The sequence below is a fragment of the Bufo gargarizans genome, chromosome 6 (assembly GCF_014858855.1).
Source record: "Bufo gargarizans isolate SCDJY-AF-19 chromosome 6, ASM1485885v1, whole genome shotgun sequence".
Classification (NCBI taxonomy): Eukaryota; Metazoa; Chordata; class Amphibia; order Anura; family Bufonidae; genus Bufo; species Bufo gargarizans.
In genome coordinates this window covers 252,159,275-252,185,319 of record NC_058085.1, presented here as the reverse complement: position 1 = coordinate 252,185,319, position 26,045 = coordinate 252,159,275, and the positions used below count along the sequence as shown (strand labels likewise).

Genomic DNA, 26,045 nt, shown 5'->3' with positions numbered 1-26,045 from the left:
ACACAGACCCATAGAAGAGCGCGGCGTTGTTCACACCACCATCACAGCATGTCCTATCATTGTCACACGTCTGTGTCCTACACAGGCCTCACTGCCATCATCCGGCTGAACAAACTGCCTGCACACAACGCGGATTATGGCGGGTTTTCTGCACGGATTTTATGCGGAAAAATGGCAACGTAGTACAGTACCAGCAAAGTAAATGAGATTTGACAAATCTCATGTACACTTTGCTTTATTTCTTAGGTGCGGAAATTGACCTGTAGTGTAGATCTTAAAAATCCGCAGCATGTCAGGTGTTTGTGCAGTTCTACACCTTCTGTAGAGTGGTTTTCCCGTCGACTTCAGTGTAGTTGTTAAAGGGATTCTGTCAGCTGGTTTTAGTCTATAGAGCCTTGTAAGTGCTGCTAGATCGCTATTGCACGTCCACAATATACATTTTCCATAGCTTTTATTCAGTAACATAAGGCTAGAAAGAAGCCCAAGGTGCTGTTACCAACGTTTCAGGAGCCCTGCACCTCCCCTCATCCACCAAATCTCCTTTCTCCCCTGACGTCACAGTTGAATCGCCGTGATCTCGCGCATGACAGCTAGCGCATGCATAGTTCGTTGCCAGCACAGGGAAGGAACACCATGCCTGCACTGACATGTGGTATACTCGTGCATGCACGAGATTACGGCGCTTCAACTGTGTGTCATGAAGAGAGCGAAGGAGGAGATTCGGAGGATGCAGGCGGTGCTGGGCACCTTCACAGTGGGCGTGGCTGGGCTCCTGAAAAGTTGGTAACAGCCCCTTGGCCTCCTTTCTAGTCTTATTTGCATACAATACAGACCAAAAGTTTGGACACACCTTCTCATTCAAAGAGTTTTCTTTATTTTCATGACTATGAAAATTGTAGATTCACACTGAAGGCATCAAAACTATGAATTAACACATGTGGAATTATATACATAACAAAAAAGTGTGAAACAACTGAAAATCTGTCATATTCTAGGTTCTTCAAAGTAGCCACCTTTTGCTTTGATTACTGCTTTGCACACTCTTGGCATTCTCTTGATGAGCTTCAAGAGGTAGTCACCTGAAATGGTCTTCCAACAGTCTTGAAGGAGTTCCCAGAGATGCTTAGCACTTGTTGGCCCTTTTGCCTTCACTCTGCGGTGCAGCTCACCCCAAACCATCTCGATTGGGTTCAGGTCCGGTGACTGTGGAGGCCAGGTCATCTGGCCCAGCACCCCATCACTCTCCTTCATGGTCAAATAGCCCTTACACAGCCTGGAGGTGTGTTTGGGGTCATTGTCCTGTTGAAAAATAAATGATGGTCCAACTAAACGCAAACCGGATGGAATAGCATGCCGCTGCAAGATGCTGTGGTAGCCATGCTGGTTCAGTATGCCTTCAATTTTGAATAAATCCCCAACAGTGTCACCAGCAAAGCACCCCCACACCATCACACCTCCTCCTCCATGCTTCACGGTGGGAACCAGGCATGTAGAGTCCATCCGTTCACCTTTTCTGCGTCGCACAAAGACACGGTGGTTGGAACCAAAGATCTCAAATTTGAACTCATCAGACCAAAGCACAGATTTCCTCTGGTCTAATGTCCATTCCTTGTGTTTTTTAGCCCAAACAAGTCTCTTCTACTTGTTGCCTGTCCTTAGCAGTGGTTTCCTAGCAGATATTCTACCATGAAGGCCTGATTCACACAGTCTCCTCTTAACAGTTGTTCTAGACATGTGTCTGCTGCTAGAACTCTGTGTGGCATTGACCTGGTCTTTAATCTGAGCTGCTGTTAACCTGCGATTTCTGAGGCTGGTGACTCGGATGAACTTATCCTCCGCAGCAGAGGTGACTCTTGGTCTTCCTTTCTTGGGGCGGTCCGCATGTGAGCCAGTTTCTTTGTAGCACTTGATGGTTTTTGTGACTGCACTTGGGGGGACACTTTTAAAGTTTTCCCAATTTTTCAGACTGACTGACCTTCATTTCTTAAAGTAATGATGGCCACTCGTTTTTCTTTACTTGGCTGCTTTTTTCTTGCCATAATACAAATTCTAACAGTCTATTCAGTAGGACTATCGGCTGTGTATCCACCTGACTGCTCCACAACGCAACTGATGGTCCCAACCCCATTTATAAGGCAAGAAATTCCACTTATTAAACCTGACAGGGCACACCTGTGAAGTGAAAACCATTTAGGTGACTACCTTTTGAAGCTCATCAAGAGAATGCCAAGAGTGTGCAAAGCAGTAATCAAAGCAAAAGGTGGCTACTTTGAAGAACCTAGAATATGACATATTTTCAGTTGTTTCACACTTTTTTGTTATGTATATAATTCCACATGTGTTAATTCATAGTTTTGATGCCTGTAGTGTGAATCTACAATTTTCATAGTCATGAAAATAAAGAAAACTCTTGGAATGAGAAGGTGTGTCCAAACTTTTGATCTGTACTGTATGTAAAAAATATTTTTTTTTAGTGAAGGGGTGATCAAGGCTTTAATATTGATGACTTATCCTCAGGATAAGGCTACGTCTACACGACGACATTTGTCGCACGACAATTTTTAGAATGGCAGTCTATGGTGTCGCATTGCAACATGCTGCGACTGCGACGCAACAGTCGCAGAAATCCATTTGAGATGGATTTTTTTGCGACTGTCGCAGTATGTTGCAACGCTACACCATAGACTGCCATTATAAAAATTGTCGCGCGACATTGGTGCAACAAAGTGTTGCGCTACAAATGTTGCAGTGTAGTTGTGCCCTATCTGTCGCGCGACAAATGTCGTTGTGTAGACCTAGCCTAAGTCATTAATATCAGATAGGCGTAGGTCAGACACCCAGCGCCCCCACGGATCAGCTGTGGAGACAGCGCGCAGTGCCGATCAGGGAGATGGCACGTGTGCACTGCATGCTGTCTCCTCAAACAGCTGATCGACAGGGGTGCCCTGTGTCGGACCCACGCCTATCTGATATTAAAAAGCACGGACAACCTCTTCAATAAAACCACTCACAGCTATGGAAAATGTATATTGCGGACGTGCTAGTGGCGAGCTAGCAGCGCATGTAAACAGCTATATAGGCTAAAACTAGCAGACAGAATCCTTTTAAGGGTAAATGCACACGACCAGGATTGCGTGCGGAAAATCTGCACTGTAGGTCATGTACATTGTATTCTATGAGAATTTTTTTCTGTGCGGATTTTAAAATCCACAGCATGTCAATTTTTATTTTTTTTCCTAAACCAGATATTCTCCATTCACTTCAATGGGGAAAGTGAAATCCCCACCAAATCCACATGCAAATCCACACCAATTGATGCAGATTGACCGCACGGATTTCACTGCAAACACCTGTGGATTTCAGTGTGGATTGTCCGCACATAAATCCTGAACGTGTGCATTTATCCTAACATGAACAGAAAAACAGCACATGAAAATCCATAATAAAAACGTTATTAAAACCGCAATGAATTGTGTGGATGTATGCGTGTTGTTTTTTTTTTTTGTGGTTTTTGTGTACTTGCAATCTGGACAAAATTTGCCATGAATCAGGCATGTGTACATACACCCTATAAGGGCTCATGCCCACGAACGCAAGGGCTCTGTGCCCATATTGCGGAGCCAAATGGGTCCGCAATATATGGGCACTGGTCGTGTGCACTCTCTGCCGCAGATGACCCATTGACTTCAAATGGTCCGTGATCTGCAAGATACAGCTAAAGATAGGACATGTCCGATGTATTGCAGAGCGGAGGCACAGATCGGAAGCTTCTGTGGGCTTTAGGGTCCATGCCTCCGCACCGCAATAGATATGTCCTATCTTTTTCCGTATCTTGCAGATCGCAGACCCAGTTGAGTCAGTGGGCCCGCATCTACAGCACAGGGTGCACTCGGCTAGTGCCCGTGCATTCTGGACTGCTATTTGCGATCCACAGCACAGAGCCATTACGTTCGTGAGCATGAACCCTAAGGCTGGGTTCCCACATGACTGATTAGATGTGGATTTTCTGCAGCATTTCTGCTTCTAATCTGCAGCAGAAAAAAACGCATTAAAGGGTGCTTGTGCACGCTGCGGATTTTACTGCAGAAAAGCTGCAGATTAGAAGCCTTTTCATTCCTTGCATTGAAATGGCAATACCGCAGCATTTCTGCTCCATTATTTTTAAGCTGCATTTGGATGAGAACGCTGCGGATTTGCTGCATGAAAATCGGCAATGGCAAATCTGCAGGTAATGAATCACGTATGAACCCAGTCTTGAGGTGCCTGCACATGGTGCAGATTAACATGCAGAAATATGCACATAAATCCACACCATATAGCGCGGTTTTGGTGTGTTTAAGGCTACATGCACACGACCGTGCCATTTTTTGCGGTCCGCAAACCGCGGATCTGCAAAAAAACAGAAGCCACTTGTGTGTAAAGTGAATGGGTCCACATCCGAGCTGCCGATGCGGAGACCCAAACAACAGCCGTGTGCATGAGGCCTTATGTGCAGATTTTCTGTTTATGTTAACGGCATTGAAGTCTATGGAGAAAACGAATCTAGAAAATGTGTTAACATCCTCAAAACAGGTCAATTTCCGCACCTAAGAAGCAGTGTACATGAGAATTGTCAAATCTTATTCGCTTTGCTTGTGCTGTATTAGGCTACATGCACACGACCGTGCTGTTTTTTTGCGGTTCGCAAAAAAACGGAAGCCGCCCGTGTGCCTTCCGCAATTTACGGAACGGGCGGCCCATTGTAGACATGCTTATTCTTGTCCGCCAAACGGACAAGAATAGGACATGCTATCTTTTTTTTTTTGCGGGATCACGGAACGGTGCAACGGATGCGGACAGCTGGCATTTGCGCCAGATCAGGCAGGCACATTTATTATAATTTACTCCAGATAGCGGAAATTATATGTGAATGCTTTTTCATCACAATTATCAAAAGGCGTACACTCCCCATAAGTGTTGGATTTCTTGCGATGAGCGTAGCAATCCTATTCATTTCTATGGGATCCCCTCTACTCGGCAAACCTGGCCGCGGCAGCTGTTGTGCAGCCAATTTTGCCATGTAGCCGTACCCTTACATGGTTTAATTGACCCAAACTTACAGCATTGTAGCAAAAGCTTGAGTGACATAGTGCTCCAAAAAGCACTTGGCCTGTGTTTTTCTGCCTTCCAGGTGCATTCCGTGGTCTGCTAACCTGCTAACTATCTGCTCAGTGCAGGTCCGACCTACAGATGACAAGAATCAGGTGCTGGAGTTAGAAAAGTCTCATGCGTATGTATCTCTTCGCAGGAGACTTTCTTTGGTCTGAAGAGCTGTATGAGACCAGCATGTGCGGTCTGTTCATTTCCTGGTGCCAGCACCAGAATTAATGGTTGAGGAACTGAACAGGCTGCGCTGCTGCAGCCAGATTACAGCAGTAGCCCGGCACTGAATGGTTAATGCTTAACTCCCTAGATCAGGGATGCTCAACCTGTGGCCCTCCAGCTGTTGTAAAACTACAACTCCCACAATGCCCTGCTGTAGGTTGATAGCTGTAGGCTGTCCTAGAATGCTGGAAGTTGTAGTTTTGCAACAGCTGGAGGACTGCAGGTTGAGCATGCCTGCCCTAGATGCCTTGGTTAATAGCGACTGTGGCATCTAGGCAGTTAGAGGGACAGTGCTTCCTCTGCAACCATCGGCCATGGCAGCTGGGTGCCTAACATGAATGTATGTCTATTAGGCCTCATGCACACGACCGTTTTTTTTAAGGTCCGCAAAAACGGGGTCCGTAGGTCCGTGATCCGTGACCGTTTTTTCGTCCGTGGGTCTTCCTTGTTTTTTGGAGGATCCACGGACATGAAAAATGAAAAAAAAAATCTAAGTCAAGTTTGCCATTGAAATGATAGGAAAAAACGGACACGGATCACAGACACGGATGACAATCTTGTGTGCATCCGTGATTTTTCACGGACCCATTGACTTGAATGGGTCCGTGAACCGTTGGCCGTGAAAAAAATAGGACGGGTCCTATTTTTTTCACGGCCAGGAAACACGGATCACGGATGCGGCTGCCAAACGGTGCATTTTCCGATTTTTCCACGGACCCATTGAAAGTCAATGGGTCCGTGAAAAAAAACGGAAGACGGCACAACGGCCACGGATGCACACAACGGTCGTGTGCATGAGGCCTTACTCTGGCTATAATGCATACCAATGCATTACAAATGCATTGCTCCTAAGTGAGAATAAATATAAAAATAATAAAGGTTAATAAACTTTCTAAAAAAAACATTTCTTTTCCTTAAAAATTTATTTTATTTTGTAAAAGTGGTAAAAAAACACACATATAGATCATGCCGTGCTTGCCGCAACTGGTATATTAAAGATAACGTGTTATTTAAACTGCCCGATGAACAATGCAAAAAATCCGGAAATGTTTTATTCCCTTTTACCCCTGCCCTAAAAAGTAATAAATAAATAAGACTCATGTACCTCAAAAATTGGTACCAATAAAAACTACGTCTCATCCGCAAAAAAACAAGCCCTCATACGGCTACAACAGCGCAAAAAATGAATGAGTTCTGACTCTTGGAATGCCGCGACATAACGAAACAACCTTCTCTTGTGCAAAAGTAGTTAAAAACATACAAAACTATACATATTTTGTTATCACTGTAATTGTACTGACTTTATTTATGCCGCACAATGAACGTTGTAAATTTAAAGTAAAAAAAAAAAAAACAATGGTGGAACTGCTCGACAGAAAAAGTTATGTCCCCAAAAAAAACGCCACCCAATGTCTTATTTTCTACTCTTCCATGGCTGCATATCCTCCTCAAAAATGCTAAGGGTACTTTCACACTTGTATCGTTTGATTCCGGCAGGCAGTTCAGTTGAACTGCCTGCCTGATCAGGAAAACTATGCAAACGCATGTCATTTGCAGACTGATCAGGATCCAGTATTTAATATTTTTCATATTTTTAAAGGTCTGCGGCACATCTGGAAACCGGATCCGTTTTACCGGAACACTTGATACCGGATCCGGCATTAATACATTTCAATGGAAATGAATGCCGGATCCGGCATTCAGGCAAGTGTTCAGGAATTTTGGCTGGAGAAAATACCGCAGCATGCTGCGGTATTTTCTCCGTCCAAATACTGTAAAAGTGACTGAGCTGAAGACATCCTGATGCATTGAGACAAAACTGATCAGTTTTTTCCCGGTATTGAGCCCCTAGGACAGAACTCAATACCGGAAAACTTTAACGCTAGTGTGAAAGTACCCTAAGGCCTCTTTCACACGGGCGAGATTTCCGCGCAGGTGCAATGCGTGGGGTGAACGCATTGCACCCGCACTGAATCCGGACCTATTAATTTCTATGGGGCTGTGCACATGAGCAGGGATTTTTATGCATCACTTGTGCGTTGCGTGAAAATTGCAGCATGCTCTATTTTGTGCTTTTTTCACGCAACGCAGGCCCCATAGAAGTGAATGGCGCTGCGTGAAAATCGCAAGCAAGTGCGGATGCGGTGTGATTTTCACGCATAGTTGCTAGGAGATGATCGAGATGGGGACCCGATCATTATTATTTTCCTTTTATAGCATGGTTATAAGGGAAAATAGTAGCATTCTTAATACAGAATGCTTAGTAAAATAGCGCTGGAGGGGTTAAAAAATATAATAATAATTTAACTCACCTCATCCACTTGTTCGTGCAGCCCGGATTGTCTTCTTTCTTCTTCTTTGCTGTCCAGGAGGAAAAGGACCTGTGGTGATGTCACTGCGTTCATCACATGGTCCATCACCATGGTAATGGATCATGTGACCGACCATCTGATGAGCCCAGTGACGTCACCACAGGTCCTTTTCCTCAAAGAATAAGAGAAGAGAAGCCGGGCTGTGCAAACAAGTGGATTAGGGGAGTTACATTTTTTTTTCTTTTCTTTTTTTAACCCCTCTAGCCCTATTGTACTATGCATTCTGTGTTAAGAATGCTATTATTTTCCCTTATAACCATGTTATAAGGGAAAAATAATGAAATCGACACAACACCTAACCCAAACCTGAACTTCTGTGAAGAAGTTCGGGTTTGGGTACCAAACATGCGTTTTCCACGCGCGTGAGAAAAATCGGCATTAAAATCAAGCATTTTCCTGCGACGCACCCGCATCTTATCCGGCCCAAATCCTATCTGAAAGAGGCCTAAGAGGAGTATTTTACTCTTCTTTTTGTGGCCTCCGCCCCATTCATTCTGGGGACTCCAGCATCTCATTCTTGTGATCGGTGGGGGCCCTTGTGGATATGGGATAAAAGGAGATTTGAGGGATTCTCAGGTCATCATGGATGTTCATAGCCTGCAACCATATGAATCGGGGCACACTTTAGGGCCCATGCACACAACAATTATTTTTCTTCATTCTACTATCTGTTTTTTCTGTGACATTGACCAATTCATATCTGTGGGGCCATATGGATATGTCCCTGTCCATATCTGTCTATGAGAATAGCCCTTTCTGTTAATGGGAGTGAGAAATAAAATGCACACAAGCTATCCATTTTTCGTGAACTGAAAATTAGATACAGCCGTCTGTTTGAGGCCTGTTTGAGGCCTAAGGGAAGTTTTCCTTTCCAATGCTGCTCAGCAGAGGTTCAGACGTGTTGGGTTTCGGCGTGTCATGGAAAATCTCTGTGCAGATTTTTTCCGTTGCTGCAGAAATAAATAGCATGTTACTTATTTCAAGCACATTCCGCACAGAAAAACTAAGAATTAGCACTATTGAATGACAATGGATCCTCAGACTGCAAATTCGGTGGCATTTTTATTTTTACATGTGAAAACATATCTTTTCTATGTGCAGTATGAAAGCGTATGCTGTGATCTCTCCCCCCCCCCCACCAACAGCCAGAATTTTATCATATAACAGGGTCCCATCTGGACATAATTGTATATGCACAGGATATTCCATAAATATCTGATATGTGCGGGTCCCATATCTGGGAGCCGCTCCTTTCACAAGAACGGGTCCCTGTTCAGCACCTTGGGGAACTGGGTGGATGCTCTATCCATTCATTGCTCTATGACTATCGAAAATAGTCGAGTAAGCAGGTGCGGCGTCTGCTGCATTCCTGGCTCTGCACTACAGGTCCTTGCTCTTGAGATGGCATAGGTGCATATACCACCTCTGGGACTCGCCTTTATCAGACATTTGAGATATCCTTTGGCTATACCATAACCAGATGGGATAACCCCCCCCCCCCCCTTTTTTTTTTTTTACGCGTATTACAGAATTGACCGACAAACATTCAAGTTATGAATGTCATGGATTGAAGAAATTGTTGCAGCAGTTTGGGTACAGTGTTTCAGGACAAATGTATTCAATACACTTGCTGATACATAATGAGATATTGACAGTTGAAGGGGTTGTCTCACTTCAGGAAATTACATACTTACAGAAAGTTAATACAAGGGACTTACTAATGTATATCTATATTGATTCCTTTACTAGCTAGATTCATGTTTCCATCACATTATATGTTGCCTGTTCCCATGGTTACGACCACCGTGTAAGGCTACTTTCACACTTGCGTTCGGAGCGGATCCGTCTGGTATTTGTTCAGACGGATCCGCTCCTATAATGCAAACGATGGTATCCGTTCAGACGGAACCGTCTGCATTATATTTTACTAAAAAAAGTCTAAGTACAATTTGTATTCAGACGGATCCGTCCAGACTTTACATTGAAAGTCAATGGGGGACGGATCCGTTTGAAAAATGCACCATATTGTGTCACCTTCGAACGGATCCCCCCTCATTGACTTCTATTGTAAATCTGGACGGATCCGTTTGCCTCCGCAAGCAGCGTTCGGGTGTCCGCCTCCTGAGCGGAGCGGAGGACAGACTGTGCCAGACTGAGGCATTCTGAGCGGATCCGCATCCAGTCAGAATGCGTTAGGGCTGGACGGATCGGGGCCGCTTGTGAGAGCCTTCAAATGGAACTCGCAAGCGGAGCCCCGTACGCTAATGTGAAAGTAGCCTTAATCCAGCAGTGGTTGTGCTTGCATAATATAGGAAAAAAAGCACAGGCCTCTTTTTTCTATAGTGTGCAAGCACGACCACCTCTGCTAGATTACAGGGTGGTCATAACTATAAAATGAACAGTAACGTGGAAAACCTTGTTTTAACTTTCTCTACATAATTTTTCTCTACATAAGATTTTCCATTTAAGTCCATTTTTTCCAGTAACAATATGTGGCCGTAAACTGCTGTATGGTAACACGGCAGGGCGCAGAAGGAAAGGACCGCTATATGGCTTTTGAAGGGCAGATTTCACTGAAATAATTTTCAGGTGCCATGTCACATTTGAAGATACTGAGGTACCTCCACAGTGGAAAACCACAAGAAGTGACCCCATTTTAGAAACTACACCCCCAAGGAATTTTTCAAGGCATGTAGCGAGCACTTTGACCCAACAAGCGATTAATAGAATTTAGAAATATTTGGCTGTGAAAATAAATTTTTTTATTTTTTACAAGAAAATGGCCCACATTATTCACAAGGGGTAACAGAGTAAATTACACCCACAATTTGTCACCCATTCTCTCCTGAATATGGCAACACTTCATATGTGGCCGTAAACTGCTGTATGGGTACAGTGTACTGATAAGCAACACCTGATGTATTCGGTATCCTACAAATTATATATATATATATATATATATATATATGCTTTATATGGTAGGACATAGTCGCCAAATACAGGGAGTGCAGAATTATTAGGCAAGTTGTATTTTTGAGGATTAATTTTATTATTGAACAACAACCATGTTCTCAATGAACCCAAAAAACTCATTAATATCAAAGCTGAATATTTTTGGAAGTAGTTTTTAGTTTGTTTTTAGTTTTAGCTATTTTAGGGGGATATCTGTGTGTGCAGGTGACTATTACTGTGCATAATTATTAGGCAACTTAACAAAAAACAAATATATACCCATTTCAATTATTTATTTTTACCAGTGAAACCAATATAACATCTCAACATTCACAAATATACATTTCTGACATTCAAAAACAAAACAAAAACAAATCAGTGACCAATATATCCACCTTTCTTTTCAAGGACACTCAAAAGCCTGCCATCCATGGATTCTGTCAGTGTTTTGATTTGTTCACCATCAACATTGCGTGCAGCAGCAACCACAGCCTCCCAGACACTGTTCAGAGAGGTGTACTGTTTTCCCTCCTTGTAAATCTCACATTTGATGATGGACCACAGGTTCTCAATGGGGTTCAGATCAGGTGAACAAGGAGGCCATGTCATTAGATTTTCTTCTTTTATACCCTTTCTTGCCAGCCACGCTATGGAGTACTTGGACGCGTGTGATGGAGCATTGTCCTGCATGAAAATCATGTTTTTCTTGAAGGATGCAGACTTCTTCCTGTACCACTGCTTGAAGAAGGTGTCTTCCAGAAACTGGCAGTAGGACTGGGAGTTGAGCTTGACTCCATCCTCAACCCGAAAAGGCCCCACAAGCTCATCTTTGATGATACCAGCCCAAACCAGTACTCCACCTCCACCTTGCTGGCGTCTGAGTCGGACTGGAGCTCTCTGCCCTTTACCAATCCAGCCACGGGCCCATCCATCTGGCCCATCAAGACTCACTTTCATTTCATCAGTCCATAAAACCTTAGAAAAATCAGTCTTGAGATATTTCTTGGCCCAGTCTTGACGTTTCAGCTTGTGTGTCTTGTTCAGTGGTGGTCGTCTTTCAGCCTTTCTTACCATGGCCATGTCTCTGAGTATTGCACACCTTGTGCTTTTGGGCACTCCAGTGATGTTGCAGCTCTGAAATATGGCCAAACTGGTGGCAAGTGGCATCTTGGCAGCTGCACGCTTGACTTTTCTCAGTTCATGGGCAGTTATTTTGCACCTTGGTTTTTCCACACGCTTCTTGCGACCCTGTTGACTATTTTGAATGAAACGCTTGATTGTTCGATGATCACGCTTCAGACGCTTTGCAATTTTAAGAGTGCTGCATCCCTCTGCAAGATATCTCACTATTTTTGACTTTTTTGAGCCTGTCAAGTCCTTCTTTTGACCCATTTTGCCAAAGGAAAGGAATTGCCTAATAATTATGCACACCTGATATAGGGTGTTGATGTCATTAGACCACACCCCTTCTCATTACAGAGATGCACATCACCTAATATGCTTAATTGGTAGTAGGCTTTCGAGCCTATACAGCTTGGAGTAAGACAACATGCATAAAGAGGATGATGTGGTCAAAATACTCATTTGCCTAATAATTCTGCACTCCCTGTATAGCAGCTAAAAGAAACAAGTGTCTCAAATGATATCAAAGAAATATGTTGTATATTATATGTCATCACATTGCAGAGGCACTGAGCTACCAGAACATACAAAGTTCTAGCCCCCTTTTGTAAAACAACACCCGTCAAGGTATTCATCTAGGGGTGTAATGAGAATTTTTAGCTTTGTTATGGGTTTTATTAGAATGCCAATTGAAATGTGGAGAAACGGGAAATTAGAATTTTTACCAGCATACAGTTTCAAGGGGGTGTTTTATAAAATGATCAAAGGGGGTTTAGTTAAAAGTCAACAGAGGTGTGGTAGATGCAAAGACCTGGCTTTGAGGGGCACGTCTCACAATGATGAGTTGTGTCTTTCCTGATTCCATTTCTGGAGCATACCCGACACCTTTTATGTGGCCTTCTCCGTGTCTCTGTGGGGGGAACTACCCCAGGGAAATGCTGTCCTCGTATTATTCTGCTCTCACTTCCTGTGGCCCTGCTCCCTTCCCCTTCCTGTTCCCCAAATAAAAAGTTATTTATTACTTTTTCTTGAAAGTGCAGGAATTTTCCTCTGTTTCCTGCACTTCTGTATATTACAAAAGCATTATAGTGGGCAATTTGAGTCAGGTGCAATGCCCAGGTTTTGCGGAGGGCAGTGTATGGTTGCAGTACCTGGTCTGACAGATCCACCCCTCCCATAAACTTATTATAGTCCTGGATGCACACAGGTTTGGGGACTGATTCTGTGGATCCACGAACTGGAACAGGGGTGGATCTGTCAGCATGTATGGTAGTAAGTACAAAGACGTCACGCTTGTCTTTGTACTTAACAAGCATCATGTTATCATTGCAAACTGCCCTGCTTTCCCTCACTCTTATCCTTTGGTCTATACAATTTTTAGGCAGATGATTTTGGTTTCGTCTGATAGTTCCGCATGCAACAGTGTCTCTGGAAAACAGGCATTTCAGTAGTGGGACACTTGTGTAGAAGTTGTCAAGGTACAAGTTGTACCCTTGACCTAGCAGGGGGTGAATCAAGTCCCATAATATTTTTCCTGCTATTCCAAGGAGAGGGGGGCACTCTGGGGGTTCAATTTTTGAATCTTTTTCCCTCGTGAACTCTACATTTATGTGTATAGCCACTCTGGCTTTCACATAGTTTGTAGAGTTCGATGACATATCTGGCCCGTTTGTTGGGCAGGTATTGGCGAAAATGCAGTCTGCCCTTGAAGTGCACAAGGGAATAATCAATAATGGGCCGAATTTTGTATAAACGATCGTCTCTAGGATCATTAGGGGGTGGACAATCTGCATTGTTGTTATAATGTAGAAATTTCAGGAGACATTCGAATCGGGTCCTGGACATAATGGTGAGGTATATTGGAGTGTGATGTAAAAGGTCATTACTCCAATATGACTGTAGTGATGGTTTTTAAATTATCCCCATATTAAGTATTAGACCCCAAAAAATTTTAATCTCCAAAGGGGTCCTGGGAGTCCACTGAAGGGGTCTTGCATAGTATGAGTTGGGGTGGACGGCTAAAAATTGATTGGCATAAAGATTTGTTTGCTCCACCATCATGTCTATCAATTCATCAGAAAAAAAAAAGGTGGAAATAATCAGCTTCCGTGAACCCTGCAGTGTTCACATGAATGCCTGTAGTGGCCGTAAAGTCCGGCAACTGAGGTACAAAGTTAGTAGCAGAAGTCCAGCTGGGGTCATTTGTAGAAGCTGATGCGCTGCTAACTCTACTGCGTCTGTGAGAGGGTTCGTCAACTGATGAATCAGAAGAAGAGCTATACACAAGAAAAGATTCTTCTTCTCCACTGTCAGCGTCAGACTCTGAGGCTAGTATGGCATAAGCCTCCTCGGCGCTGTACACATGTTGAGACATTTTGTAAAATGTGTGTGTGTACATACATATATATATATATATATATATATATATATATATATATATATACGGGGGGTGCAGAATTATTAGGCAAATGAGTATTTTGACCACATCATCCTCTTTATGCATGTTGTCTTACTCCAAGCTGTATAGGCTCGAAAGCCTACTACCAATTAAGCATATTAGGCGATGTGCATCTCTGTAATGAGAAGGGGTGTGGTCTAATGACATCAACACCCTATATCAGGTGTGCATAATTATTAGGCAACTTCCTTTCCTTTGGCAAAATGGGTCAAAAGAAGGACTTGACAGGCTCAGAAAAGTCAAAAATAGTGAGATATCTTGCAGAGGGATGCAGCACTCTTAAAATTGCAAAGCTTCTGAAGCGTGATCATCGAACAATCAAGCGTTTCATTCAAAATAGTCAACAGGGTCGCAAGAAGCGTGTGGAAAAACCAAGGTGCAAAATAACTGCCCATGAACTGAGAAAAGTCAAGCGTGCAGCTGCCAAGATGCCACTTGCCACCAGTTTAGCCATATTTCAGAGCTGCAACATCACTGGAGTGCCCAAAAGCACAAGGTGTGCAATACTCAGAGACATGGCCAAGGTAAGAAAGGCTGAAAGACGACCACCACTGAACAAGACACACAAGCTGAAACGTCAAGACTGGGCCAAGAAATATCTCAAGACTGATTTTTCTAAGGTTTTATGGACTGATGAAATGAAAGTGAGTCTTGATGGGCCAGATGGATGGGCCCGTGGCTGGATTGGTAAAGGGCAGAGAGCTCCAGTCCGACTCAGACGCCAGCAAGGTGGAGGTGGAGTACTGGTTTGGGCTGGTATCATCAAAGATGAGCTTGTGGGGCCTTTTCGGGTTGAGGATGGAGTCAAGCTCAACTCCCAGTCCTACTGCCAGTTTCTGGAAGACACCTTCTTCAAGCAGTGGTACAGGAAGAAGTCTGCATCCTTCAAGAAAAACATGATTTTCATGCAGGACAATGCTCCATCACACGCGTCCAAGTACTCCACAGCGTGGCTGGCAAGAAAGGGTATAAAAGAAGAAAATCTAATGACATGGCCTCCTTGTTCACCTGATCTGAACCCCATTGAGAACCTGTGATCCATCATCAAATGTGAGATTTACAAGGAGGGAAAACAGTACACCTCTCTGAACAGTGTCTGGGAGGCTGTGGTTGCTGCTGCAAGCAATGTTGATGGTGAACAGATCAAAACACTGACAGAATCCATGGATGGCAGGCTTTTGAGTGTCCTTGCAAAGAAAGGTGGCTATATTGGTATTTATAATCGGGGACAAGTACGGACGTCCCTAATATTTTTTTAAATAAACGTCTAACTTACCCTAAAACAAGAGCTCTAACCCTAATAACTCCCTAACTAACCCTAATGATTTGCCAAAAACAGGTTACTGACAGTATGGATGACAGGGACTGGGGTGCTGATGTACTGTCACTATTGGCAGACAGCACACAGGTACAGGGGACATATGAGGGTCACAGTGGACTAATGAGGGGTGATGAAGGGCACAGTGGACAAATGAGGGGTGATAAGGGTCACAGGGGACAAATGAGGGGCACTTTTGGTGTGTGTGGTGTTTTTTTTTTTTTCACAAGGTCTAACTTTCCTCTGCCTCCGATCACTTTTTTGACTGAAATGAGAGGATCAAAGGTGAGAGATAGCGTTCTGTACGTAACTCATAATGATTGGTCCACAGTCAGGAACGGTCCAATCACAATGAATTATGTACAGAAAGCTATTTCTCATCTCCGATCCTCTCATTGCAGCTACAGCCGGATGCCAGAAGAGGAGGAGATGTGTGCACGCATGCGCTCGCTGGGACAACAGGATGTGTGGCGGTGATCTGGGGCCGGGACCACTGCTGATCGGTCCCTGGCCGTCAAGGGGGAGCTGTTTGGTATACAACAACCAGCCAATCACGGCAAGTGATGTACCGATATTTTCTGTGCACACTGCATACAAAGCCTGCTTGGATTGGGTGGGTCAGCTCTACCTGCCTGCCCAGCCCTCCCTGTCTCCAAGACAATCTGAGCGGTAGGACGCAATTTGATCCTGCCGGCATGAGAAATCCACTGAGAGCAGGGAGAGGGGGCTGCTTCAGGAGCGTCTGGCCAGGATGCAGCGTACGGTGGCTCAGCAAGCCTCCAGTCCGGCTAGGAAGTAAGTTTCAGCACGCCGTATACCGGCGTATAAGACGACCCCTGACTTTTGAGAAGATTTTCATGTGTTAAAAGGTAGTCTTACAAGCAGTTAAATACAGTACTTATTTAGATAAAATAAATCCACTGAGAATGCATCTGCCTGCCAGCGCTCAGCCTCCGCTCCGCTCAGTGAGCGGACACCTGAACGCTGCAAGCAGCGTTCGGGTGTCCGCCTGGCCGTGCGGAGGCGAGCGGATCCGTTCCGACTTAAAATGTAAGTCAATAGGGACGGATCCGCTTGAAGATGACACCATATGGCTCAATCTTCAAGCGGATCCGTCCCCCATTGACTTTCAATGTAAAGTCGGAACGGATCCGCTCAGGCTACTTTCAGACTTAGAAAATTTTTCTAAGTTCTAATGCAGACGGATCCGTTCTGAACGGAGCCACCGTCTGCATTAATATGAGTGGATCCGATCGAACGCAGGTGTGAAAGTAGCCTTACAAAAACACTGTACTGTAGACAAGAGCACCAATACCAGCCCCTAAACCATGCTACGTGAAAAGTATTATGTAGTGTAGTGTATATTCGGAAGGGGTGTCATTTTGCCTAACCGCCTTGGGTACCAATAAATTTGGAATCTCGCCTTTATAAATCTATGTTTCTTCTTGACCCGGAGCCTTTTTGCTGTTGGGTATGTCCACCAAATATGAAACTGCATCGGCAAACCTCATGGAAAATAAAGATTTTTTTTAACTGATGACCTATCCTCTGGATAGGTCATCTGTATCCGATCGGTGGGGGCCTACACCCAGGTGTACATGAAGCTGATCGTGTTGGACCCTCACCGATCAGACCTATCCAGAGGATAGTTAATCAGTTAAAAAATCTCGGAAAATCCCTTTATGGGATTCTGTGAAAGTGTGTGTGTGTGTGTGTGTGTGTGTGTGTGTGTGTGTGTGTGTGTATATATATATATATATATATATATATATATATATATTTATTATAAAAAAAATTTTTTTTATCATGCACAGTAGTGAAAGACACCTTACAAATTTGTCTTCCAGCAGTTGTGTGGACATCTATGCAGACCTCTATCATGGAAGCCTCCACCTCACTCGTTAAAGCCTAAAACTTGCCAACAAGATCACTGAGCTGCTGACTGTAGAGGTGAGCCTGCTGGGATATTATACTATATATAGTAATATTTAGGGACATTGGGGAGTAGAATAATCAAAATGTGCCAAAATTGTGGCTGAAATTGCGCAAAAAGAAAAAATTGTATATGTGCAGTGCTCCAAATTTATTAATTTTTTATTAATTTTTTTATTTCTTATGCCTCACAAGGCAGTGTTGAAAGGTGTCTAGAATAAATTGAGCGTGGCTAAGTTTTAGTTGTAAAATACACCAGATTCATGAATGGCGTCTGGACTACACTGAATTTAGGATAGTATTGATAAATCTGCCCCACTGGCTCTGAATAATCACTGTGTGTGTGTATTTAAAGGGACAGAAGAATCTACGTATCCATCAAGATGGATAACCACCAGCCGGTTGCATCACCAGGTAAGAGGAGACTTTTACTCTTCTAAGATGACAGGTCTTGGAGAGCAGCAGGCGCAACAGGGCTAGGCGAGATGTCTAGCTTTGTGAATCCAGGGGATGGGGGAGGGACTGAAGTTAAAGGGTGGTAGCAAACTGGTGCTCTGAGGGCTAAGTCCGGCCCTTTGTGCTCCAGTTAGAACATTTTCTGGCTGGCCCTGTCAATCAGTATGATGAGGGAGAACAGAGCCTATAGGAGTAGACGCAATACCCCCATTGCTCCTAGAGGCTGATTTGCATAAAATAAGACATCCATCAGTATGGGAAAGCTGGATTACAGGTTTTGTGGGTCTGTATACACTGTCTAGATAATGTTGCCCTTACATTGTGCAAGTAAATCATCTTTCACGGGGGTCCTGAAAGGCAAATCTGACTAGCTATGGCACTATTTAGGAGTGAAGAGAGGGATTTTTCTTGGTAGATTTAGTATTCTGCATTCTCTATTACAGTTCCACATGGTGATAACCCAGTTTTCACAGGAACCTTAAAGGCAAATCTGCTTAGCTATGGCACTGTTTGGGAGTAAGGAGAGTGGTTTATTCAAGTAGACTTAGTATTTAGCAGTCCCTACTACAGATCTGTATACATTTTTTTATTTTTTTTTTATTCCTCGGTGCTTTGCAGGCATTATCATCTGTTTGTTACCCAGCATTCCTGGGACCCTGAATAATAAATCTGTCTAGCTATGCTACAGCATGGAGGATGTTTCTGGGATTCTTACTTTTTCAGGTTACTAGCTAGCAAATCCAGTTGGGTATTCTACAATACTGGGAATTTACCAATTTATAAACAGGCTGATCTGGCATTCTGCAGTCTGGGAAAACTGGGTAAAGGACTCTGTGGGGTGATAATAAGGGCATATTGGTTATATGAAATACACACAATGCCGCCCTGATATGCTGTGTGTATCTATCATATGGTACCAGGACAACATGATCTGTTGTCATATATAAAAAAGAAAAGAAGCTGATATGCTTAGATCTAATCCCTGCAACTTTTTTAGAAAACAGCACTAAATAGCGCATGTGTACCACCTCCTATGCTAAATGAGGCATTAGTGTACATTTTGATCAAAAGGTATAAGCCCACTCACCACGACAAGGTTGCCTCTGAGTAGGTCCTACGCTAAAATTGGCGCAGCGCTGCACGGCTACCATCAACGTTGTGGCGCCAATCCGACAGGACCCAGCAGTCAAACAGCACCCCTGCTGCCTGACTATCCCTTACCTAGCACTGGGCCCCACCAACCCGCCAGAAAAACAGCACAGTGGCCCCCGTGCAGTACCGCACCATGTGAACAGTTGTCAAAGCTGACCTTACCAGAAGCTCTCAGGAACTCCAACTGAGAGCATCATAGGTTCATTTAACCCTCATGCAAAATACCTTGCTAATTAAAACCACCTGGCTGAATGGAAGGTGTGCTCATCCAGGGACAGAATCTCTGTGCATATATATATATATAAAAAAAAAAAAGACATGAATCGCACATCCAGCTGCTATGCTTAGATCTAATCCCTGCTACTTTTGCAGAAAACAGCACTAAATAGCGCATGTGTACCGCCTCCTATGCTACATGCTAAATGAGGCATTAGTGTACATTTTGATCATAAGGCATAAGCCCACTCACCACGCCAAGGTTGCCTCTATGAGTGGGTCCTACGCTAAAATTGGCGCTCTCTAATAATCTGTTGTCACCAATGCAGCTGTACTGTTTTGTCACCCAGCTATTCCCAGACTCTGAAAGGGAAGTTGATCTAAATATATGAAGGGATTTATTACTATATAACTAGTCAAATGTGTAATTCAGCAGTCTGGAAATGCTGGGTAACGCTGGTCTATGATAACCGGGCATGCTGCTGTTTGCTGGGCCTGATTTATGATGATACCTCATCATAAATTAGGTGATACATCTGGAAGTCTATACTTCCAGATATCTACGCCAACCCTGTCAGGGCTGCTGGCCCCTCCATCGTCACGCATCAATTTCAAGAAAGTGGCAAGGCCATTGGATACCTCCTCTTTCTATCCATCTTTCTAAAGCTGCTGAAAGACAAATATGAACAACTATTGCATTACTAGGCAGATTAGCTATTCGGCTGTATGTTCTACAGCCAGTCATATTGGTACTATGGCCTGCGCTGTTACCACATTTATTTTATACTATTAGTAACTAGAAGATTCCTTACAACAAAATGGCCACACACACTAAGTAGACAAAAATTATTCAGACTAAACCCAGCCCTCGCCTCCTAAACTTCCTGGATCACGTGCACTAGCATCAGGGAAGAGAGCGAGAAGACATGTCTGCAGCCTAAGAGAACAATGCACTGCTTTTCTGTATTATTTTCTTTGTCTCCAATTGAAAACGAGCAAATAACAGACACACAAAGAGATTATGTTGACTCTTTATTAGGTGTTCTTTTTTTCTTTGTTTGGATTCTGGATTTAGTGGCCCTTTAACCCCTTAAGGACCCACGTTGTACATGTGCGGAGATGGTGGACATGACTTAAGGACCAGCGCAGTACATGTACGGCGGGCTGATCGGGTGTGTGCAGGAGCGGCGCCCGCTCGATCAGCAGCAGAGGTCCGGCAGTCACTGATAGCTGGACCCCTGCTGTATGCGCCGGCGCATTAACCTTCACACTACCTGCCGGGTGGCCCCCTTGATCTCACAGGCAGGAAGCTGTAATACACTTACAGCCAATGCATAACAATACAGAAATATTGTAATGCATTGTAAAGGGTATCAGACCCCCAAAAGTTGATGTCCCAGAGTGGGAAAAAAAATAAAGTTAAAAAAATAAAATAAATCATGAAAAGTTTCAAGTAAAAAAAAGAAAAGCGTCCTTTTCCCAAAATAAAGTAAAAAATAATAAAATAAAAAAATAGGCTAAAAAAGAAAAGTAGACATATTAGGTATCGCTGCGTCCATATCGACTGGCTCTATAAAAATATCACATCAGATGAACACCGTAAAAAAAAAAAAAAAAAAAACTGTGCTAAAAAAAAAAATGTTGTCACCTTACATCACTAAGGCTACTTTCAGACCTGCAGTTCTGAACGGATACAATCGTTTGCATTATAGGTGCGGATCCATCTGTGCAGATACCAGACGGATCCGCACCTATACTGCAAACGATTGTATCCGTTCAGAACGGATCCGTTTGCATTTTGAAGAACAAAGTCAAAACAGATCCATCCTGACTTACATTGAAAGTCAATGGGGGACGGATCCGTTTTCAATTGCACCATATTGTGTCAATGAAAACGGATCCGCTCCCATTGACTTACATTGTAAGTCAGGACGGATCCATTTGGCTCCGCATCGCCAGGCGGACAACAAAACGCTGCAAGCAGCATTTTGGTGTCCGCATCCAGAGCGGAATGGAGGCGGAACGGATCCAAACTGATGCATTCTGAACGAATCCTTATTCATTCAGAATGCATTGGGGCTGAACTGATCCGTTTTGAACCGTTTGTGAGATCCCTGAAACGGAAAATAGTGCCAATCTAACCGTTAGGGATGAGCAAAGTCGATTTGCATATAATACTACTTTTGAATACTGTACGGAGCTCCGTACAGTATTAGAATGTATCGGCTCGCATAACTTCATAAATCAATTTGTACTGTAAAAAAACATTTCCCGAAATCTGGTTCGGTTCCAAGTGGAGCCAATACATTCTAAGGCCTCATGCACACGACCGTTGTGTGCATCCGCGTCCTATCCGTCATTTTTCACAGTTTAGCGGAGGTCCCATTCATTTCTATGGAGCTGTGAAAAAAAAATGATAGTCCTCCGTTTTTTCTCTGCATCCGTGATTCCAGTCCGTCAAAAAAAATATAACCTGTCCTATTCTTGTCAGTTGAAAACGGAGGACGGGCCCATTCAAGTCAATGGGTCCGTCAAAAAAAACGGATGCACAACTGGTATGTCGTCCGTGTCCGTTTTTTGTTTTTTTTCTACAAGACCTTGGTGCAATAAAATTACACTTTTCATTAACCTTTCTTTTTTTCCCCCTGTCAGACAAACAAAAAAGGAAGACACAAGGAAACACAACTGAAGCAAAATCGGACACGGACCACTGAAGCCAAATCACTGACAGTGAAAAAACACTGTCATGTGCATGAGGCCTTATATTGTATGGAGCGCTCGCTCTGTAAAGTATTTAAACGATGTATTATGCGAATTGACTTTGGATGTTTCATCCGAAGTCTATTCGCTCATCCCTACTAACAGTCACCTCATCCCGCAAAAAATGAGCCCCTACCTAAGACAGTTGCCCAAAAAAAATAAAAAATTATGGCTCCCAGAGACCTGTTGTATAAAAATATCACATGACCTAACCCCTCAGGTGAACAAAGTAAATAAAAATAAAAAGCGTCATAAAAGCCATTTTTTATCACCTTACATCACAAAAAGTGTAATACCAAGCGATCAAAACGTCATATGCACTCTAAAATAGTACCAATCACACCATCATCTCATAACGGAAAAAAATGAGCCCCTGCATAAGACAGTCACCCAAAAAATAAAAAACCTATGGCTTTCAGAATATGGAGACAATTATTTATTTTCAAAAATGCCTTATGTAAAACTGAAACAAACAATATTTGGTATTGTCGCGTACGTAACAACCTGCTCTACAAAAATACCACATGATCTAACCTGTCAGATGAACATTGCAAATAACAAAAAATAAAAACTGTGCCAAAACCTTGCCTCACAAAAAGTGTAATATAGAGCAACCAAAAATCATTTATACCCTAAAATAGTACCAACAAAACTGCCACCTTATCTCGTAGCTTCTAAAATTGGGTCATTTTTGGGGGAGGTTCTACTCTAGGGGTTCTTCAGGCGGTCTTCAAATGTGACATGGTAACTTAAAATTATCCCAGTGAAATCTGCCTTCCAAAAACAATATGGCATTCCTTTCCTTCTGTGCCCTGCCGTGTGCCCGTACAGTAGTTTACAACCACATATGGGGTGTTTCTGTAAACTACAGAATCAGGTCCATAAATATTGAGTTTTGTTGTTAACCCTTGCTTTGTTACTGGAAAAAATGGATTAAGATGGAAAATCTGGCAAAAAAGTGAAATTCTGAAATTTCATCTACATTTTCCTATAATTCTTGTTAACCTAAAGGGTTAACAAAGTTTGTAAAATCAGTTTTGAATACATTGAGGGGCGTAGTTTCTAAAATGGGGCCATTGATGGGTAGTTTCTATTACGTAAGCCCCACAAAGTGACTTCAGACCTGAACTGGTCCTTAAAAATTGGGTTTTGGAAATTTCAAGATTTGCTTCAAAATTTCTAAGCATTCTAACGTCCCAAAAAAAAGAAAATGTAATTTACAAAATTATCCAAACATGAAGTAGACATATATGGGAAATGTAAAGTAGTAGTAATTGAAATTTTGAAAAGTGCTAATTTTTCCAAATGTTTGGTAAATTTGGTAGTACAATATGTGACGACAAAACAAACAATCTCAGAATGGCTTGGATAAGTAAAAGCTTTTTTAAAGTTATCACCACATAAAGTTACACATATCAGGATTTGTAAAAAATGGCCTGGTCCTTAAAGAGGACCTTTTATGGGTCGTCTAAAGAAAACCTCCCTGGCTCTGAGCTGCGATTGGACAGCGCTGCTGCCAGGGAGAAGGAGAGACACTGGCGTCTCCTCCTACTTGGACCGAATGCTGAGAAATTACCGGGGGCCACAGAGGGCGAACGGCGCGGCGCCCAGGAATAATAGTAAGTACACGTAGATCCCTGGGCGCCGCTCTATGTAGCCTGCTACTTAGTTCATATTCTTTGGACCCATGAAAGGTCGTCCTGAAGGGGTTAAGGCCAGCATTAACAGTTGGGGAGAAACAGGGAGCCACATAAAATGAATCTTTATGGGCAGGTGGTGGCAGAAGAAACTGCTTTGAGCAGGATGACAGCCTGTGACTGGATTACTACTGCTGTATAGCCTTCCACTGATCCCGGAGCAGTTGTATGAGCTTGGATGGAACAGATTTACTTCTCTCAAAAATTTATCCTCAGTTAGTTCCACCAAAACATGTGTATGAGGACACACCTTTTGGTGCCTAAGGATTAGTTTTATGGGTAGGCCATTAACGGGAACCCGTCATCAACTTTATGCTGACCTCACTGAGGGCAGCATAGATTAGTGACAGAAATGCTGATTTCAGCGGTGTGTCACTCATGAGCTAAAAGTAAGTGGTTGCTGAGAACCGGCATCATAATCATTGCAGCCCAGGCCTGGAAAAGAGTCACATCTACCTGAGAAGAGTCATGGTTATTCATAATCTCCTGCTCTCCTCGTCCATCTGCTGATGACTGGCAGTTCTCTCCTAGACAGAAAGGGAGAAAACTAGGTATTAGACTGTCAGTCATCAGCAGGTGGGCAGGAGAACATGAATAACCAGGACTCTTCTCAGGGGGCCGTGACTCTTTTCCAATGATTGTGTCTGCAATGATTGTGATGTTGGTTCTCGACAACCACTTATTTTTAACTTTTATAAATGACAGACCGCTGAAATCAACTCACCTGTCTCTACTTTATTCTGCCGTTAGTATGGGCTGCATAAAGTTGATGATAGGTTCCCTTTTAAGGATTAGGTTTAGAGTTTATGCTGTATTTGGGAATTGGACATTAGTAAGGGGTCTTGTCTGTGTAAGCATTTTAGCTGGAATGAGTTCTTACAAGATCTGATTCCAACTTCCTCTTAAATTACATTTGTCCCTTCCCTTTATAAAAATCCTAGGCCTAATGAGGAGGAAGAATTTTATTGCATCTGATGCAAAGCAAGCAGAAAGCTGATATGGCCTGCCCCCGTCTTCCACCATTATACCACCTATAGTTTATTTTCAGAAGCTCTGAAGGTGCAGAGTAAGGGCTCATGCACACGACCGTTGCCTTTTTTTGCAGTCTGCAAATTGCGGATCTGCAAAACACGGATACTGGCCATATCTGTTCTTCATTTTGCAGAAAGGAATGTTCTGCCTTTTATAGAACTGTCCAATCCTTGTCCGTAAAACGGACAAGAATAGGCCATGTTCTATTTATTTATTTTTGCAGGGCCACGGAACGGACATACAGATGTGGACAGCCCATTGCAGGTGAATGGGTCCGTATCCAAAAATGCTGATAGGATGCTGACCAAAACTAGGTTTGTGTGGATGAGCCCTTAGGGTAGGGCTCCCACCTGGCAGAGGCAGGTAGTAGTATTTTCCCTTAGCAGGGAAGCTTATTGGGAACACTGATCACATGTATCCATCCTATTCGTTCACTGTGTATTTGTTTCCTACAGATGGGTCTAGTAAAACATTTTCGCAAGGCTGTCCAGAGGAAAACTGCAATGTTCCTCAGCATCCTCAGGTAGATGGAGCTGAAATCTCAAAACATCTGATTTTATGATTGTCAACAAACTATGATACCAAAGTAATTATCTATTTTCCCTTATGTTTAGAGTGAAGGCCTGCTTGATATTAAAGTTGAAATCATAGATGAAGAAGAGGGGACATATATGAGGGTCGATCAGCGGTGTAAGTAGGGGGAAGTTTTTATTAGTTTTAACCCCTTCCAGCAGAAGCCAGTCTGGACCAAATACTGAAGTCACATTTTTTCAAATGTGATATCTTACTTTTATGTGGTCATAACTTTGGAATGCTTTCAATTATCCAAGCAAATCTGTAGTTTTTTTTTGTGATGCATCATACTTTATGTTAGTGGTAAATCCTACATTTAGAAAGGTTAATAATCTTCTAAGTTTGACTTTCTCTGCTTTTAAGGCAGAGATACTTTACAAAATAGTTATTAATAAGCATTTACCATATGTCTACCATCATGTTGTAAATGTCATTTTATTTTTTTAGGACATTAAAAAGGCTTAGAATTTTAGAAGAAATGTTTAAAATTTTTCAAGAAAATATCCAAAACCAAACACTGGGCCATGAAAATAAAAAAAATACAGTTTTTCCAGGGGTAACAGAACAAAATGCATACCACAGTTTGTTACACATTTTCTCCTGACTATGGCAATACCCCATATGTGGTCATAAATTGCTGT

The 26,045-nt window shown here is 42.9% G+C and overlaps 1 protein-coding gene across 3 annotated transcripts in view; it reads left to right on the top strand.

Annotated features, from left to right (window-relative positions):
* Positions 1-26,045, top strand: part of LOC122940068 — a 38,153-nt gene that overhangs the window by 606 nt on the left and 11,502 nt on the right. Inside the window, exons 2-5 of one of the 3 annotated variants that reach the window (XM_044296405.1) lie at positions 17,437-17,536; positions 17,874-17,932; positions 25,287-25,354; positions 25,446-25,521. In XM_044296405.1, coding sequence (XP_044152340.1) covers positions 17,902-17,932; positions 25,287-25,354; positions 25,446-25,521 — 175 coding nt within the window. In that variant the 5' untranslated portion in view covers positions 17,437-17,536; positions 17,874-17,901. Of the gene's footprint in view, positions 1-17,433; positions 17,537-17,873; positions 17,933-25,286; positions 25,355-25,445; positions 25,522-26,045 lie in introns of all 3 variants that reach the window. The other 2 variants (XM_044296404.1, XM_044296406.1) reach the window with 2 other exon arrangements.